Source organism: Protopterus annectens, chromosome 4.part1 (genome assembly GCF_019279795.1).
Source record: "Protopterus annectens isolate FY-2018-M chromosome 4.part1, PAN1.0, whole genome shotgun sequence".
Taxonomy (NCBI): Eukaryota; Metazoa; Chordata; order Ceratodontiformes; family Protopteridae; genus Protopterus; species Protopterus annectens.
In genome coordinates, this window is record NC_056734.1 from 469,124,066 (window position 1) to 469,143,736 (window position 19,671).

Genomic DNA, 19,671 nt, shown 5'->3' on the forward strand with positions numbered 1-19,671 from the left:
TTCTATGAGCCCATTAGGAACGGGACAGTTGATTGGGGTGGAGCTGATTGCTCAAATCTGGTAGAAACAGTGAGTATTGAAAGTAGGAAATGAAGTATTTATGAATTGAGACATGACCGTCAAGTGAGAAGGTTAGGATTATGCAATAAGACACAAGATTTCACTTTCTAAAATATACAATATTTCTTAAAGGGACAACATTTGAAGACACATCTATTCAAGAAACAGAGAGCACTACATCTCATCCTGTGGAAATATCAACCATTAGTTCTACTGCTGTTCCTACAACAGGTAAAAACTGCCATTCATTATTTAGTTACAAATGGGCAGATGACACAAATTAGCTTTAAACAAAAAGTGAAATGTAATTGCTACACATGCTTTTGACTTTGAGAAGGAGAAAAGTTTATATGGCTATTTCTAAAAACTGTTCATATATCAATGTGTACATGAATTTTGGATCATCACATGTACATCTTCACTCTGGAAGAACCAGATGTTATTGTAAGTTATTCCCCTTAGTCACATTTACTCTCTCTCTAAAACATAATAGCAAATCTTTGATTTACACTGGACAGATTATATTTAACACAGTAAAACACCATCAGATTTGTTGAGAAAATATCATGTCAGTGGTTGACTGGAGCACTTGTAATGTTTAAGTAAAATAATACACAATGACAATGGCAAAAATCAGCAAAAAATCATAACTACCAAAGTTTTAACTTTTTCAGTCCTCAACACAGAAAATCAAATTTTAAGAAGCACATTTATTGACATGTAAAAAAACTGCAAATTCTTAAAACTCTTACCCCAGGATTCACTAATCCTCCGTGTAAGACTAAATAAGTCTTATACAGAAACTGCAGCCTAAGAGGAAGACGTCAGCACGCCATGCATATTCATGAGGGTGCACTGACTCAACTCTAAGGCTAACACGGAGTGTGCACGAGTGCAGGGGGCATGTCAGAATGCCAAGCAGTCCAAACATCCACGCCCCTGCAAGTCCCTCTATCGTCAAATGTCAAATGACATGAGCGAGTCCACTCAAATGTGTTCATACCCAACACTACACTCCTCCACATTCTAAACCCCTGTACAATTATAAAATGTAAAACTCTTATTTTTTTTTTATTATTCCCAAAATAGCTTCCCGGATTTGCGCGTGTTTGTGCGGGTTTGCCCATTGCTTAGCTAGCAGTTTAGACATTGAAGAGGATAATAAGAAACGTATATGCAAATTAAGCCAAATAGCAATAGCATAGTGGTAGAGCCTTCGCACAAAGAGGAGGCATTCCCGGTTCGAGTCCTGCCACTCCCCTTTCTATTTTCTGTAGGAAATCTGTATAGAAATATAATTCCTGACATTTATCTTTTAAATTTTAGTAAAAAGCATTGAAATGGCCTATGTAGTAGTGAACGATATTTTATATATATATATATATATATATATATATATACATAAGAAGGTGAATTGGTTATGCATACTGATGAATGCATAAGTAACATATATCTTAAGCAATGTGAAGCACTGCTAAGCAAAGTTTACCAGTATCAAGCACATTTAAGTATAATTGCTCATAGCTTAGCACTGCTTTAACTAGCACAATGGCTTTGCGCGTAGCTGCCCATCATGCCAACTAGTGCAAACAAAACATGTTTGCACGTAGATGCACACCGCGCTAACTAGCGCAACAACGGGCAACTCTGGGCAACATTGAGCAACGTAGAGCAACGTTGGGCAAAGTTGAGCAAAGTCGGCTAAACACAGCCACACCTCCTAGCTGGTCTGGCCAGTAGTAAAATAAAAAACAATGACAGGCCTCAAACCCGGGATACTGTGCACCATAATCACAGTACTGAACCACTAAGCCATGACAGCTTTTGATATTCATGCACTGTCAACACACACATACATATTAATGAAAGTTTACCGAGTGCTAAGCAGGTGTGCTTTCAGCTGAGATTTTTCAAAACCGGCCAATCACAAATAAGTGCAGGAAATGTGGCATATTTAAGCTCCATAGGCGGGAATACTTGCCATAACTGGTTGTAGCTCCCATTTGCAGGCAGCATGGCTGGTGTTGGAGAGGGCTCTTGCTTTCGAACACAATGGTGGGGCATTGAGGAGTCAAAAGTGATAGTTTGGCTCCTCATTCATAATCATGATGCCAGACTCCTGCAGGACCAGTTCCAGGGCACTGAATACAAAGCAGAAGCCTGGAACCGTCTCGCACATGATCTCACCAGTGCCACAGGCATCCCTCAGACTGGTGAGCAGGTCAGACACCACTACTCAGACCTGAAGAGATGCAAGGAGGACCGACTGAACCAGTGGATACAGGAGGCCCGTGGGATGCAAAATGCCCCACTACTGAGTAGGTAGCCATGGAATGAAGTATGTAAGAATTGCTATTGTAGTCGATATTATGGATAGGTATATGTCTCAATATCACTTAATTTACTTCACAGCTGCAGGTGTCCATGCTGCAAATCCGCAAGCCTATGCAGATAGGCTGCTAAGGCTGTGCCACCAGGCAGGTTAGCAATTATTCTGCATGTATTGTTATATAAAATAAGTGAGAGAGCCTGAAAAAAGGGTTGTAGCCCAATAATAAAGGTATAATAAGTCCTGAATAACTTCTCTGCATGTACTGTTATGTAAAATAAGTGAGAGAGCCTGAAAAAGAGTGTTGTAACCCATTAATAAAGGTATAATAAGTCCTGAATAATTTCACTGCATGTACTGTTATATAAAATAAGTGAGAGAGCCTGAAAAAGAGTGTTGTAACCCATTAATAAAGGTATAATACGTCTTGAATAAGTCTTCTGCATGCACTGTAATATCAAATAAATGAGAGAGCCTCTATAAAAGAGTGTAATGTAATTAATAAAGGTATAATTCCTGGAGTGTGTCCATGTCACTTTCTTCAAAATGTTGTTGTACTCTTGCATTATAGAAATAGTACTGTTGTACTAAGCGCTGTCAACCCACACTTGGGTAAGCCCATATAAAGTGGAAGAAGGGAGTGCCAGTAGCTGTTAAGCATATATACAGTCCTCAACTGTTGGTTCATGGCTGGCATGTATAGGTAAATCTGGCACATGAGTAGCTTGTTATTGTGTTCCCCAGAAATGTCAGTGTGCTGCTAGAAAAGTAGGGGGCTGATAAAATATAACTGATAATGTCACCTGAACACATCCAGATATGTAGATATATAAATATAAATAAAATATGTGAATACTTAGCAGTAACATCTGCATCCTGGACAGTTTGTATGTCAGATACAGGTCAGGTATATAAGGAACTAGCAATACCCATTTCACAATTTAAAGGACATTGCCTTGTGTAATAATACATGTAGGGGATATATACCTGCAGTCAATAGGAATGTAGTGTAAACTATAAGTACATATAAGTTCTTAATGGAGGTATCTTTTTACACCCTACTGTATGTGCATAAACAATGCAATTCCACACCTCAATGGGTATGTCTAATCTCAAAACATTTGTTGGGACATATGTCCTATTGGTTTATAAATATCTGCAATTACTTTGATGCATGTGCCCTGTTCAAATACCACAATCTTGGTGGCCTGTTGCCACCAACAAATCCTTCATGCTGTTGTAATGTCCACTGTTGTCCTATATATAGGTTCATAGGTTCATACTAGGCTATCTGCCCTAGGGCATTTGTAAGCCTAGCCAGAGTGTGTTTGGCTTTTGCCACCCATTTAAATGAATTTTACTATGCCCTTTTTCGAGGTTTAGTTTACTGTGCCTCTGTCTAACAGTGACACAGAAGTGATACCCAGGGTAAACCTACGATCTCTCATCCACTCATCAAGATTCCTCTTGAAGAGAGTCAGTGAGGGACTCTGCCTAACTTGGACTGGGATTTTATTCCAGAGTGAAGGGAGCCTCTGGGTTATGAATCTGTCCCTCCAGCATGTCCTATTTATTTCTGTGCTGAGGTTCAGGTCCCTCGAGCGCGTAGCTCAATGGGATTTGGATTTTCTGAGGTGCAGCATGTCCATTAATTCCGGGTTGGACATGGCTTTATACGTCAGGCACAGATCGACTCTAAGCAGGCAGTATGCAACCGAGTAGAGCTGGAGCATGTGTTATGCTTGCTGTTCAACTGTTGGAACTCTGGTGTGTTCGGTTAATGGGAATACTACTGCATGCTGTTGCAACTAATTTGGAATGCTGTTGGCTGTTACCAACCCATATTGTCATTAAATCCTCCTAAACATAGAACGTATGGGAAGGCCGGTCCCAGCGGACCCACCTGTCCCACCTCAGCTGGCGATGGCACCTGGCACCAGCAGGTCTGGTGCCCAGCCCGGGACCTCCTCCTCCGTTGGCCCTGTGCCACATTTGGTTGGAAGTGCTGCAGGGGATGGGGCTGGAGGAGGGCCACCTATCTCCCCTGAACGGTCCGGGCTGTGGTGAGTAGGGAGATCGAGCGTTCAGTCACTGATCCTCTACGCCAGCTTAAGGCACGTGTGGCGCAACTCACGGGTGAGCCTGCCCCTCCTACGCAGCTCCCAGCACAGCCACCCTCTGGGCTGTGAAGGTGCAGTGGTGACTACCCATTGGTGGGGATCTCAGTTCCACTGTTGCCATCTGTGGGCTCATGGGCTTGCGATTTCCAAACATCCTTCCCTGTCAATGGTGTTCACCCACCACATGTGTCATATTCCGCCCCGTATGCATCTTGTTTGTCTTGTCTGTTTACCTCCCCAACCTACCTCCCCAAATATACTTACTTCCCCTACTCCACATTCCACTATCACCTGAAAAAAAAGGGGCAATCTTCTCCCAAAAAAAAAAATTACGCCCCATACATAGCTGCCCATTTTGCACACATGTATGCTGGGCACATAAACTGATATTTAATTGGCAGTACAACATACTTTGTTGTCCTCACCCCTCTCTCAGGGGTGGAAGGTTTCAAATTTCCCTCCAAATTTCTAGCATATGCACAGCTGTTGCTGTTAAAGAAATGGGCAGCTATGGACCTTCCCTACACCCATCCTGCACATCCTGAGCTGTTTTCCCTACTGTCTTTCCCTCTTTGTGCCCCATTTTCACCACTTTCATATCTCCCCATTTTCTTTTCTTTCAAAGAAATGAGCACGGGGGTTAATGGGAGTAAACACTTTTAAGCAGTAGTTAGCGGGTTTGCGCGAGTGTGCGCTTGTGTGCGCTTAGCTAAGTATTGCTAAGCTTCACGCAAACCCACGCAAACCCGCTTACAACTGCTTAAAAGTGCCTTAGTCACCCTGCATGTGAGGGCCCTTGTTCTGCTCAGCAGCAAAAATAAAACACCTCTGTGAGTCTCGAACCTCGGACACACTAGACTGCATGAAGTATCACTAAGCCATAGTCGATATACAGCAGGTTGTTACTGAAATGGATATAGCATGCATCAGAATGAGTGAATGTAAAGGAAAGATAGGAATGCCATAACACAACCTGTTCTGTGGAACTTAACCAGCAGTCGTTGTGGAATTGCATTACATGACTGTGATAACAGAACTAGCCATTCTAGCAGTAAATAATGTTACAGCAGCACTTTACAACCCCCACACAGTATCATAGCATGACAATCCCACCCAAATGTACAAAATACCTGTGTGTTCTGGGTCCAGCAAGGATGTAGGTAGGCATACTCAGTACTGGAATTGTCCAGTTTTCTTGAGCATCCTGTGCTAATGTCAACAATAAAAAAGCACAAACTGTGCAGAAGTGAGTACATTAATATTCACAGTATAGCAATTCACAATCAGTTCATGTGCCAAATTAATACATCTCAATAACTACGTACGTATGGCAGCTAATTGTATAAGTAGAAAAGAAACTACATACTCCCATGTATCTTGTGTTAGCATTTGTAGGGGTGAGTACAATTTTACACTGACAACTGTGTACTGGAAGTGGCAACATTCAGGTCTGATTACAACATTCAAATCACTGGCTACACCCCTAGCTTCAGATATAAGAAGTATACCAACCTTCTGACTTACACAAAGGTATCCACAGCAAACAAGCATGGGCCCCACTTTGGAAAGCTGAAAGGGCTATGGCTACCTGACTTAGCATTTTATAGCATTGGGTTGCTATAACAGTGAGTACTGCAATTACCACACAGCAGGCTGCATGCAATTATCAAATGGTGGCCACCAATTGGTGCAGAGGCCATCACATGCACATGTGCAGATACCTATAAAAGCAGGCTGTACTTGCTGTCCACACATGCAATCATTTCATTGCAGCTACGTAGAGAGAGAGAGAGTGAGAGAGAGAGAGAGACACAGACAGACACCGACATCTACATCAACAGCAACAGCAACAGAAAAAAAAAGATATTAAAAAAAAACACACTGAACTGAAAAATACAAACTCATACAAAGGAAAGGTATGTAACAGATATGTATTTACTGGCATGTAGTAGATGTTTTTGAAGAGTAGTCTACATACTTTGAATCATCCATATGTGGCATCAGTACGTATCTATGCACAGATGCCCTGCATAACTACTGCCATGGACAAATCAGATCGTAGCTGTGTGAAGGGGGATATAACTGTGACATATGTAGCTCAGCATTAAATGTCAAACATCTGATCCATTTTTCTGTGTTCTGTACAGTAGTGTGTACAATGGCTGTTTGGATATAACTGTGACATATGTAGCTCAGCATTAAATGTCAAACATCTGATCCATGTTATCTGTGTTCTGTACAGTAGTGTGTACAATGGCTGTTTGGGGGAGTAGCACATACAGCTATATAAACATGGATGTGACAGAGTAACAAATGCATGATAGTCATATTAACATGTAGCTTAGCATTGGCAACTGCTGTACCAGGCTAGTATGCTAATCTAGCATTTGCAGCTATATATACACCCTCTAATATTACTGTGTGCTCACATGTGGCACCTGTTCATGTTGCAGCAAGGCCCAACAGGTCAGCTGTGATGTCCATGGACTTACAGCAGTGTGGACCTTGTGTGTGTATGGCACACACATACAGAGAGATCTTTCTGTGTCAGATATATTAGCATCTGTACATGTGCATAGGGCAAGGGACATACTGCAACTGTTTGTGAAGGGTGGACATATATATGTTGGTGAAGGTTGTTATGTGCATATTTCTATGTAGGTTGTAGTGTGTGGCAAACAAGACAGCATACAGTGCTGGTATATGACATGTGGTGGTTAAACGCTGTGGGTATGATTTGTCAGGTTTGCAGTGTTGCAGCCAGTAAGGCCTGCTAAAGCTACATGGGCTGAGAACACCTTCAATGCATTCCGCACAACACTGTGCAATATTATTACATAACTGTATACCTCACAATCTTCACATAATTTATATTCCCACCATGAAAGGTGGACTGTATATGTGCCTATATGTATATCTATATGTACACTAATGGATGTTTACATGTATGTGTATATATATATATATATATATATATATATATATATATATATATATATATATATACACATAGAGAGAGAGACAGGGTCATATTTACTACGACAGATGCCTGGTGATAAAGCCATGGACTCAAGCTCAATGTTGAAACTGCATTGGTATCTCTTCTGGCAAAAACTCTGTACCCATGAACTACCACATAGGTGTTAGTCTACTTAACACCGAAAGTGTGATAAGAGACCATGGGACACAGGTGGACACTAGTCTCCCCTTTGATAATCACAGTGCCACAATAGTCATGTAATCTGTCTACGTGGCACACCTCATCACAAAAGGTGTGTCATCCAGGGAAATATAGGTCAGTGTTCCGCTCTACTCATCACACATAAAACCCATTATAGAGTACAGTGCCCCATGTGGTATGTACCTCACAAGACATCTACAGCAACTGGAAAGGCCACAGACATACCTCACAAAGAGTAATACCGGCCTCAAACAGATGCCCTATACAGACCGTCTCACAAAACCACAGCTAGACTGTGTCGCATACTGCCTACCCAGAGGTGACCCCTGCCTGACATACAAAGCTATGTCAAACCCAGAGCTGTTGGACATGCTCCACATAAACAGATCACAATCCCTATGAGCTACATGCTCTAGGGACCTAAACCTTGTCACCTCGATAAACAGAACATGCTGGAGGGATAGATTCCTATCTCAGAGACATCCCATACTCTGGAACAAACCACCTATCAATAGCAAGCAAAGCTCCTCATTAGCAGTCATCATAAATAATCCTGATGATTGGATGGGAGATAGGAAATACACCCGGGAATCACCTCTTTGGCTCTGCTTGACAAGGGTACGTGAAATTAAATTACATGTGTGTCAAAGGCCAGGGTAGCATATAGCTAGGCTTCTATAGGCCCTAAGGCCAATAGCCTATTACCTACCTATGAACCAATACACACCCACATGTACTTTTTGCAGTAATTGCTATGTGAGGTTGACTGAGTGTGATGGTGAATGTGTTGGTGAATGTGTCAAAGTTCTGTATATGTGTGATACCATAGTGGGAAACTGTTTCTGTCATGGTATTTTGTGTCCTAGCTGTGATTCCAGAAAAAGATGTGTATGCTATTGCTAGGCAGAAAAAGCAGTATGGCATATGGTCTGATGTAGTCCCTTGGTGTCGACTGGGGTGTCCCATTGTAGGCTAAAGCAGTACATGTATGCTTATTGAGGGTACTGCTGGTGAATCCAACTCCCGTATGAACTGTAGTACTACCTGAAGCGGTAGGCTTAAACAGCACAGTATGGTGTATGTCCACATTGCTTGGAACCACTGTTTTTTGTGTTCCCTCTAGTCCTCACAGATTACATACCTCAGACATAAGGTTTTGTAAGCACTGACACACAGTACTGTATGGTACACAGGTAAAGCTCATCTGGTTTGCCATACCTTTGTGTCTTGTATGTATGTCTGATGTGTGTGTGAGTATGCCTGTACCATGCCCTCAGTCATATGTGTGTTACAGGATATATGTGCGTATCTAGCAACATGTATAGTCTAGTAAAGCAGTATGCCACCTATATTAATGAATGTGCACATATGTTAGGCAGGGGTTTGCCATCAACGACTAGTGTGGTATACTGGTAATACTGTAACTGGACTTTACAATCATTGCAATGGATGACATATTTCTTTATGCATTAGCTTGTTATGTACCTCCTGTGGCTAGGTGGTGCATACAGTGTGCCATGTACTGTTGTATAGTCTTACATACTGGTTTCTCTTTGTTGCTGTGCAGAACATGGTTTGATATATAGAGCATGCCAGGCACTGTCAGGCAGTTGTGGGTTGAGCACTGATATGTGGTATTGAAAGTGTGTATCCTCTGACAGCCAATAGGTTGCTATATATGGCAGTTAATTGATATCTGTACTTTAGAATGTTAAGTGTGCCACATGACTTGCTCCACATATTGTTTCATTGTCTTCCAGGGTCATGGCCCACCATCGTAACCCTACCTATAGCCTAGCAGAGGAAGAACAAATAACAACCAGCCTGGTTCAGCACTACACCCTGCTGTTCTCAAGAACCAGCCAGGACCAGCATGAGCAGACTGCACTGTGGCAAAATGTTGTCTGTAGGGTAAATGACATAGGCATGCATATCCGGACATATGAGCAGGTATGCCATCACTGCAGTGATTTACTTAAACATGTCCGGCAACGTGCGTCTGATGTCCGTAGACAACAGCTTGCCACAGGTGGTGGGGTAGCCATCCATCCCCCCGTCACCAGAGTGGAGGAACTGCTCCTAAGCCTGGTGTCTCCTGGCCAACAACAACAACAACAAACATGTATCATCATGGAGGCCGGAGCCACACAGCAAGTTGACATGGAGCGTGCAGGTAACATGGCATATCTGTAGACTACTTTTACCTCTATTGGTAGATCATGCATATGTGAGATGTGTACTGTGTAGTTAGAAGATGTGGTGCCTAGTGTTGTGCAATACTGATAATTTGGAATATAATCTGTAGGCCTGTGACTGTCAACCGTTGTACTACAGTAAGATTGCAAACCCACAGTAGCAATGTCACAGTTGTTGCCACTGACAAACTGTCTCATATCCTTGGAGGTCCCTCTGGTGTGACAGCAAGGCAGCAGACCCATGCTGGTGACTGTGTTCTACATTTAATGTTGCAAATTAAATGTGCATGTCATAGGTGAGGTGTAGGCCATGTACACGTAACACACCTATGCATAATGCATGCTGTGCATGTTTGCTGTGAGACTATGCACATCTCAGTAACGTGAGTAGCTGCCTCAAACACATGCAATACACAGAGCATCCCACACAATTGTGGCAACACTGTAGTGGACATTGGATAGGGAGAGTCGATACACATGCACACAACATACACAACTTTGTCATACGCAGTACACGTTAACATGCTACACATGGCGTATTCAGTCACCCACTGTAAGGTCACACTCCAGTATCCCAAATGCATATCATGGGGCTGTGCGACACTCTTCAACACATAACACATTCATGTTAGGCAATGCTCTCTATTGGGCATCTTACAAACCCATGTAAAAACTGGCTGTGAAATGGTGAATGTAGCCATGGCACTGCAGTTCAGGTACAGCATGCTAGGTGCCGGTCTGGCACACATTAGTAGCCTTGAGTGACCACATGATGCTGCTTGATGATGGCTCATGCTACTACACCCCATCCAGTTACAGTAACCACAGTACTACACATAGCATTCATTGCTATGCACCTCAATGTTGTGTGTGTGCAAACATTTGCACCTATACACAATATGCATAGCAATCAACATTTGTACAATGTGACACATATATGTCTTGTAATGCTATTAAGTGTATAGGTCACATGACACAAATTGGGTATGTGTGATGTTTAATGTTGCAGTTGTGTTGTAGCATGCCATGTCATGGCTGGCACTGGCAAGTCCACAATATGTTCTACACTCACCATAACCACTGTACAATGGCTATGTTGAGCAATGGTATTCCATCAGGTATACATGCACCACTCATCCTGTGTGTTTACATAGCATGCATGTGCTAAACCTGTGTCCACAATTGTCTGCTAAAGACACAGATGCTCTAATCAGAAATGGATATCTATGTGACACACAGATACACATCCAGCCATGGTATGTATACCTGTGAGTGATGGTGCACAGAACATTGCAGAGCTTTTAATAGTTGCACAGCAATGTTGTGTCCATGTACATATTCCAGGGTGAGGCCAATCACTGAACAACAACACACATGCATCAAAGCCATGTATACTGTTATTAGCAAGGGCTGTCTACACTCGCACTACATGCTGTTGAGCAACACACGTCCTGCATGCTGACACGTGTAATATGACTGTTTGGCTTATGATACTGTACCCCACCATCAACCGTTATTGAGTATGTTCTGGATTGCTGGTGGTGTGTGTATGTGTGTGTGTGTGTGTGTGTGTGTGTGTGTGTGTGTGTGTGTGTGTGTGTTTGTGTGCATGTGTTCATGTGTTCATGTGTGCATGTGTGCATGTGTGCTTGTGTGCATGTGTTCATGTGTTCATGTGTTCATTTGTGCATGTGTGCATGTGTTCTGACATCATGTACAGGTCGTAAAGTGTGTTTCCTGTCTTCCTCTCACAGGTGCTGAGTTTGGGTTGGTTCACTGCAGCAGGGAACCTGATGTCACTGAGCCAAATAGTGATAATGAGGATAGGTGTTTTGAGGCACAAGCATGTTTGCCAGGGTCTGTCGTTGGGCCACCAATCGACAGTACACATGTGTCCACCCCATCCATGCACACAGTCATACTGCCAATACATCCATCATGAATGCCCTTAGCTGAGAGACAGCCTACAGTTAGCATTGACCAGGACAGTGTGGTATCTATGGTACATGCATCTCGACACAGCAGCCATACCCAGATGTCTGGAAGGGTACCACATAGGCAGATGTCCAGGGGTTCTCATCGGAGCACTGCTGCTCATCATGCCCTTGGCAGATGTGCCACAGGTCTTACAACCTCACGCATGTTTCAGGCTGTCATGGAGGCACAGCCACGTATGGAACGGTACACCAGACAGGGACTAAGGGCACAGAGGGCACATAACACTGCTGTAATTGACAGTATCCATGACCTAGCAGGTGCCATCCGTAATTACACTGAGGTCACTGATAGACGTTGGTGTGAGACATTAGATGTCTTCCGCAATGTCATGTCCATGTGTCAGGACAGTGCGGGACAGTTGAGACATTGATGTGGACGTATGCCAGCAACATCAGCAGCTGGCAGTCACCGCGGATGTTCCTCAAGTTACAGCCACTCCCGTAGTGCCAGTACCAGCCCCAGCAATGTTGGGGGTGGGCTGTCCATAGACTGTCCTAGAAGACCACGTACACGTAGCTCTGGACAGTCCCAGCAGGGACCTGGGTCCAGTGTACATCCGTATACCTCTGAGGATAGTACCCAATCTGGCTTAGTACCTGATACTGTCAGTAGCACCCCTGCCAGGCACAGGTACTGTATCTGTGGCCAGAGATGGTGATCTGTAAAGCCTGGCAGGTACAGTCTGTGGCTGTCCCACAAATACCCATATATGGCAGCCACGTGGTGGAACTGTGTGCATGCAGACACACACACATAAACCAGTCACCTAGGGCTAACACATACCCGCACACATTACATCAACATTGGCCCATAGCGCAGTACTCTTGGCCCTCACACACACACACACACACACACACACACACACACACACACACACACACACACACACACACATACATGTCGATTGTATGGCTCAATGTAGGCCTCTGGCAAACCAACAACACACCCTGTGCATATGATGAAATCTGTGCCACCTCCTGTCATCTGTAACATTGATGCAGGAACTGGCTACCATGGTGCTGATGCACAGGGTGACTTTATAGCAGTATAGCAATGTTAGCATGTTGTCAGCAGTAGAGTGTAATGATATCCTTGAAGGTGTAGCTAAGCAGGCATGATGCATTAAAGCTATGATTGTCAATGTAGTATTGTTTACACCAGTGTTAGTTCCAATAGTGTATTGTCTGCCCAAGTGCCACTTGGTTGATATGTGTAGTATTGGCAGCATGTGTTAGAGAGTGGACAGTATGTGTGGGATGTGTGTAGCACAGATTTGCAGGTGTACATTTGTGAACATGGTGGAGGTGCACTGTCTGCATGTACGTGCATAGTGGACACATGGGCAGGGTGACATGCCCTGTATTACACAGTAACACTCCATAGTTTCTATTGGTGGCCAGTATGCATTGTACTACACACATTTTGGAACTTGAGTACACATGTGTGTATGACATGGTTTGACACTGTGCTGTGGGTGATACTGTTACTATCTGTCATTGTTTTGCATTCTGGTAGCATCCATAACCTCAACAGCCTGACCATAACCAATCGTTAGATGATGTCTTGACAACTGACACACAGATGTAGGACACACAATAACATTTGGATCCTTCAGGTACTATACTATGCCAGTAACCTGTGGTATTCACCTGCACCCATTCCTGAGACCACTCCTGTTTGGCATATAGCTCTCTTAGGTACAAGCAATCACAATAGGGATATGTCCGTCCACGTCTGGTAATGCATACTGTGACCTATAATGCATTCTCCAGATGATGCACACATCCTCCACAAGGGTGTCATACAGACAAATACCTGTTGTCAAACCCATGCTGTAAAGCTATAAGCCAACCAAAGCATAGTCATCCACCTTTACAAAACATAGTATCCGCACAGTACCACATAGGTAGTAGCCACCAACATGTTGAACAGGTACCGATAGATACATGCAGCCAAGTGTTACGTCATCTCTCCTTTGGTAATCACATTTCCAAAGGTATTTTGAAATCCCTCGGTGGATCACATAAGCAATAAGGGGTCTGGATGCATATCCACAAAGGTTGTTGAACACCTATAATGACTAGCCATCATTGACAGACTTTGCTGCTTTTGAACAGGTCTGAAATATATCTCAGCCATAAACCCTCACTCACACAATTCAATAGAAACCGTAATGAGTGTGTGTGACACAGATGACCTAGGCCAGGGATCACTGCAGTGACTGGCCTTGTCACAAGCATACAGATGTGACCTAAGGTCTGGAAAGCAGCAGCACACTCTAGCAAAGATGATAGATGTGTTCATGGAGAAAGCAGGGTTACCACCCATGAAATAATTGAGGTCACATGTACGTATATGTATTTGCCACACAGCTACCTGACATGTGCAATGCACATACTGTTGTCATACTGATATATCATACAGTAGTAAAAGCAAAACCCACAACACATTGACCAACAGTGTCACACACATACACACACACACACACACACACACACACACACACACACACACACACACACACACACACACACACTCACCAACTGCAGGATTCAAACCTCTACCAAACTCCTTTATGATAATAGAGCAGTACACATTAACACGACATACACATTACTGGATGTTTTCTTTTCCACAGGTATATTTGTAGGATGGTGACATCATCAGACTTGATAAAGATAAGTATACCAATTTTAAGGTGTTTTACTACTCTCCAAAAAAGTTGCTCCTCTCCAAGGAGATCAGACACAAACACACACTTGTCAAGTGCAGGATTCAAACCCCTACCTAACGACTTCATGATACTAGAGGAATATGCATTAACACGATGCGCTATACACATTACTGGGAGCTCTCTTTTCCACAGGTACATTTGTAGTATGGTGACATCATCAGACTTGACAAAGATTAGTATACCACTTTTAACGTGATTTACTACTCTCCAAGATGGTTGCTTTTCTCCAAGGAGATCACACACAAACACACACTTGCCAAGTGCAGGATTCAAACCCCTACCTAACTACTTTATGATACTACAAGAGTACGCATTTACACGATGTGCTATACACCTTACTGTGAGTTGTCCTTTCCACAGGTATATTTGTAGGATGGCGATATCATCAGACTAGACAAAGTGGGTTACTTTAGGTGACATTAGGTGGGCTACATAGAAGGAATGTCTAAGCACTTTGGCCATGTGATCATCAATGGAGAATTTACTATCTACCTGTGTCCCCAGGGCCATAATGACTTTCGCCGTACATAATGGATTACCACCTATGTGGTAATTTGTGTGCACTTTGTTTTATCCAAAGGGGATGACTATGCATTCTTTGGCATTCTGCTTGAGGGCATTGTTTTGACACCAGGTATCTGTCTCTGTAAGACCCTTCTGGAGGAGGTCTGTGTCAGCCATAGAGTCAATTATAGACCACAGTTAGCAGTCATCTGCAAACCTGTTCAGCCATACTCCTCCCATGCTTGCCTGTACCTCTGAGCAGTATCTACTGAACAGGCGGGGTCCCAGGACCAAGACCTGTGAGATGCCATTTGTGACTGGTTTAGAGTCGGACATGGCACCTGCAACTCTGAACATGTGTGTTTGATCTGTGAGCCACTTGGCCACCCATCCTGTGACATAGCTGTTAATGTTCAAGCTGGTAAGCTTGTCCATGATGACAGAGTGGGGAATGGTGTAGAAAGTCCTTAGTGAGGTCCAGGTGGGCTGTATGGACTACTTTCACCTTCATCTATGTCCTTGGTAACTCTTTCAAATAAGTCAACTAGGTTTAGGAGGCAGGATCTGCCTTTAACAAGGCCAAGTTGGGTAGACTCCAGTGTCTGGACGTCCCCAATGTCTCTCTTTATGGGTTCCATGACAATTTGCTCCATAGCTTTGCAGATCAAGCTGAGTAGACATATAGGGCAATGGTTTCCAGGTTCTGTTGTGGCACCCCCTTTGTGGAGCTGGATGACTGTTGGTGTATGCCATTCTTTGGGTACATAGCCTGTGGTACGATTGAGTCTGGACAGTGAATGTAGGTGAGGGTGTAGTTCCTTTTGGGTCTGGTGCAAGACGCAGTCTGGGACACCATCCAGTCCCATTGATGCTGTGTTCTTAGCTTTGGAGAGGGCTGTCTTTACCTGCATGTCCATGAAGTCTGGGGCTTTGCATTCTTCTGGGATGGACACAGGCCCTTTTGGGGGTGATGGGGGGGAGTTTGCACTGAACTTATCCCCCAAGATGTGGGCAATGTAAGTTGTTTCAGTGTATTTCTTAAAACACACTGGGGTATAAAACAGACAAACTCGTAAATACAACAAGCCGGCCAAGCCACGAACACACAGGTACAAACTCAGTTAGTTCAGTAAACATCAAACTCGGTTTATTCAATAAAAGTTTAGCAGTTTTTGTTGCCGCTATTACAGCAACTTCTTCAGACAATGAACACCAAATACAAATGGGTTAAATAATGTTAAAATCATGTGATCGGCAGAGAACCGTCAGCTGAGCTATACATAAAGCTCATAAATATTGAAACTTCAACTGCCTTATGAAATCAGCTGTGTTAAAAAATCCACAGTATTAAAAAAACATCTCATAAAAAATGACCAACGATCTAACTACACATGAATACTTGTCTCGTAAAAATATGCTAAACAAATCTTGTTACTTTACTAATACCCTAACACCAAATAAACTATGTGACAAGATTTAGTTTGCTGAACAACAATTAATTCTGTAAATGTTCAAACATATTTAAATGCACTTCTAAATGCACATAGTAAAAGTTACTAATCACTCCCTGCCCTTAAATATTGTGATTAATACTGCTAGGCAACATAGGCTGGCACCCGTGTTCTAGTGATTTAACTTTGCTCGAAGGGCAAAATGATAAACTGATGTGAAACTCATTATATCAGAGTTATTGTTGTTGATCAGTGAGACTAAAGCTTGCTGAATTTGCTTCGATACTCTATGCTGATGATAACTATCACAAAAAGTGGGGCTCATACTTGTTTGCTGTGGACACCGTTGTTTAAGTCAGAAAGTTGGTATAGTTCTTATATCTGAAGCTAGGGGTGTAGCCAGTGATTTAAATGTTGTACTCAGACCTGAATGTTGCCACTTCCAGTACACACTTGTCAGTGTAGAATTGTACTCACCCCTGCAAATGCTAAAACAAGATACATGGGAGTATGTAGTTTCTTTTCTACTTATACAATTAACTGCCATACAAAAGTAGTTATTGAGATGTATTCTTTTGGCACATGAACTGTTTGTGAACTGCTATACTGTGAATATTAATGTACTCACTTCTGAACAGTTTGTGCTTTTTTAGTGTTGACATTAGCACAGGCTGCTCATGAAAACTGGACAAGTCCAGTACTGAGTATGCCTACCTACCTCCTTGGTAGACCCTGAACACACAAGTATATTGTACATTTGTGTAGGGATGCAGACGTACAGAGAGCATTATGTATTATTGTGTGAATGTTATCTTGCTGGACTTAAAGGGTTGCTGTGTACCTGTTAGTTTATCAAGGCAAGTAGTCTGTCTGCATAGCTCCCAACTGTGGATCTATCCAGATGGAAGCCAGATGTTAGCCTGTTATTCTTTGTCTGTGCAACGCGCAGGTCTTTTCAGCACTGGTACAATGGCATTGTTACTGTCAGTTGCTACCAGTACATGGCTACATCCTTTGGTATTTCAGTGTTGTACTCCTACATAAGGGAATGCTTGTGGAACTCCTTCCAAAGCTATTTTCACAGTGTGTAACAGCAGAAAAGCTGATATGCCTGTGTGCTTCTGCATCTGCCAGGCCTCCGAAACACTCAGGTACATATTTGAACAGAGTCAGGGAAAGGTAGGTAAAAGTGAGGTACACCTTCAAAATACTAGAGACAGTAAGTGGAGACTTTGAGAGAACCAGTGCATATGGATTACTACACCTTTTCTGAAGTACATGCGGTGCCTAACTCTTATTATTGTCATTATTCATTAGGTGTAACACCCTACCTTACTTCGAGAGAACCAGTGCATATGGATTACTACACCTTTTCTGAAGTAGAAGTTGTGCCTAACTGTTATTATTGTCGTTATTCATTAGGTGTAACACCCCACCTTACTTCGAGAGAACCAGTGCATATGGATTACTACACCTTTTCTGAAGTACAAGCGTGTCTAACTCTTATTATTGTCATTATTCATTAGGTGTAACACCCCACCTTACTTCGAGAGAACCAGTGCATATGGATTACTACACCTTTTCTGAAGTACAGGCGTGTCTAACTCTTATTATTGTCATTATTCATTCAGTGTAACACCCCACCTTACTTCGAGAGAACCAGTGTGTATGGATTACTACACCTTTTCTGAAGTACAGGCGTGTCTAACTCTTATTATTGTCATTATTCATCAGGTGTAACATCCCACCTTACTTCGAGAGAACCAGTGCATATGGATTGCTACACATTTTCTGAAGTACAAGCGTGTCTAACTCTTATTATTGTGATTATTCATTAGGTGTAACACCCCACCTTACTTCGAGAGAACCAGTGCATATGGATTACTACACCTTTTCTGAAGTACAGGCATGTCTAACTCTTATTATTGTCATTATTCATTAGGTGTAACACCCCACCTTACTTCGAGAGAACCAGTGCATATGGATTACTACACCTTTTCTGAAGTACAAGCGTGTCTAACTCTTATTATTGTCATTATTCATTAGGTGTAACACCCCACCTTACTTCGGGAGAACCAGTGCATATGGATTACTACACCTTTTCTGAAGTACATGCTTGTCTAACTCTTATTATTGTCATTATTCATTAGGTGTAACACCCCACCTTACTTCAAGAGAACCAGTGCATGTGGATTACTACACCTTTTCTGAAGTACAAGCGTGTCTAACTCTTATTATTGTCCTTATTCATTAGGTGTAACACCCCACCTTACTTCGAGAGAACCAGTGCATATGGATTACTACACCTTTTCTGAGGTACAAGCGTGTCTAACTCTTATTATTGTCATTATTCATTAGGTGTAACACCCCACCTTACTTCGAGAGAACCAGTGCATATGGATTACTACACCTTTTCAGAAGTACAGGCGTGTCTAACTCTTATTATTGTCATTATTCATTAGGTGTAACACCCCACCTTACTTCGAGAGAACCAGTGCATGTGGATTACTACACCTTTTCTGAGGTACAAGCGTGTCTAACTCTTATTATTGTCATTATTCATTAGGTGTAACACCCCACCTTACTTCGAGAGAACCAGTGCATATGGATTACTACACCTTTTCTGAAGTACAGGCGTGTCTAACTCTTATTATTGTCATTATTCATTACGTGTAACACCCCACCTTACTTCGGGAGAACCAGTGCATGTGGATTACTACACCTTTTCTGAGGTACAGGTGTGTCTAACTCTTATTATTGTCATTATTCATTCAGTGTAACACCCCACCTTACTTCGAGAGAACCAGTGCATGTGGATTACTACACCTTTTCTGAGGTACAAGCGTGTCTAACTCTTATTATTGTCATTATTCATTAGGTGTAACACCCCACCTTACTTCGAGAGAACCAGTGCATATGGATTACTACACCTTTTCTGAAGTACAGGCGTGACTAACTCTTATTATTGTCATTATTCATTACATGTAACACCCCACCTAACTTCGGGAGAACCAGTGCATGTGGATTACTACACCTTTTCTGAGGTACATGCGTGTCTAACTCTTATTATTGTCATTATTCATTCAGTGTAACACCCCA

The 19,671-nt window shown here is 42.6% G+C and overlaps 1 protein-coding gene across 1 annotated transcript in view; it reads left to right on the forward strand.

Moving 5' to 3' along the window:
• LOC122801231 (mucin-5AC-like) overlaps positions 1-19,671 on the forward strand; it is a 206,258-nt gene that overhangs the window by 98,725 nt on the left and 87,862 nt on the right. Inside the window, exon 7 of the mRNA XM_044070783.1 lies at positions 193-291. Coding sequence (XP_043926718.1) covers positions 193-291 — 99 coding nt within the window. The remainder of the gene's footprint in view (positions 1-192; positions 292-19,671) is intronic.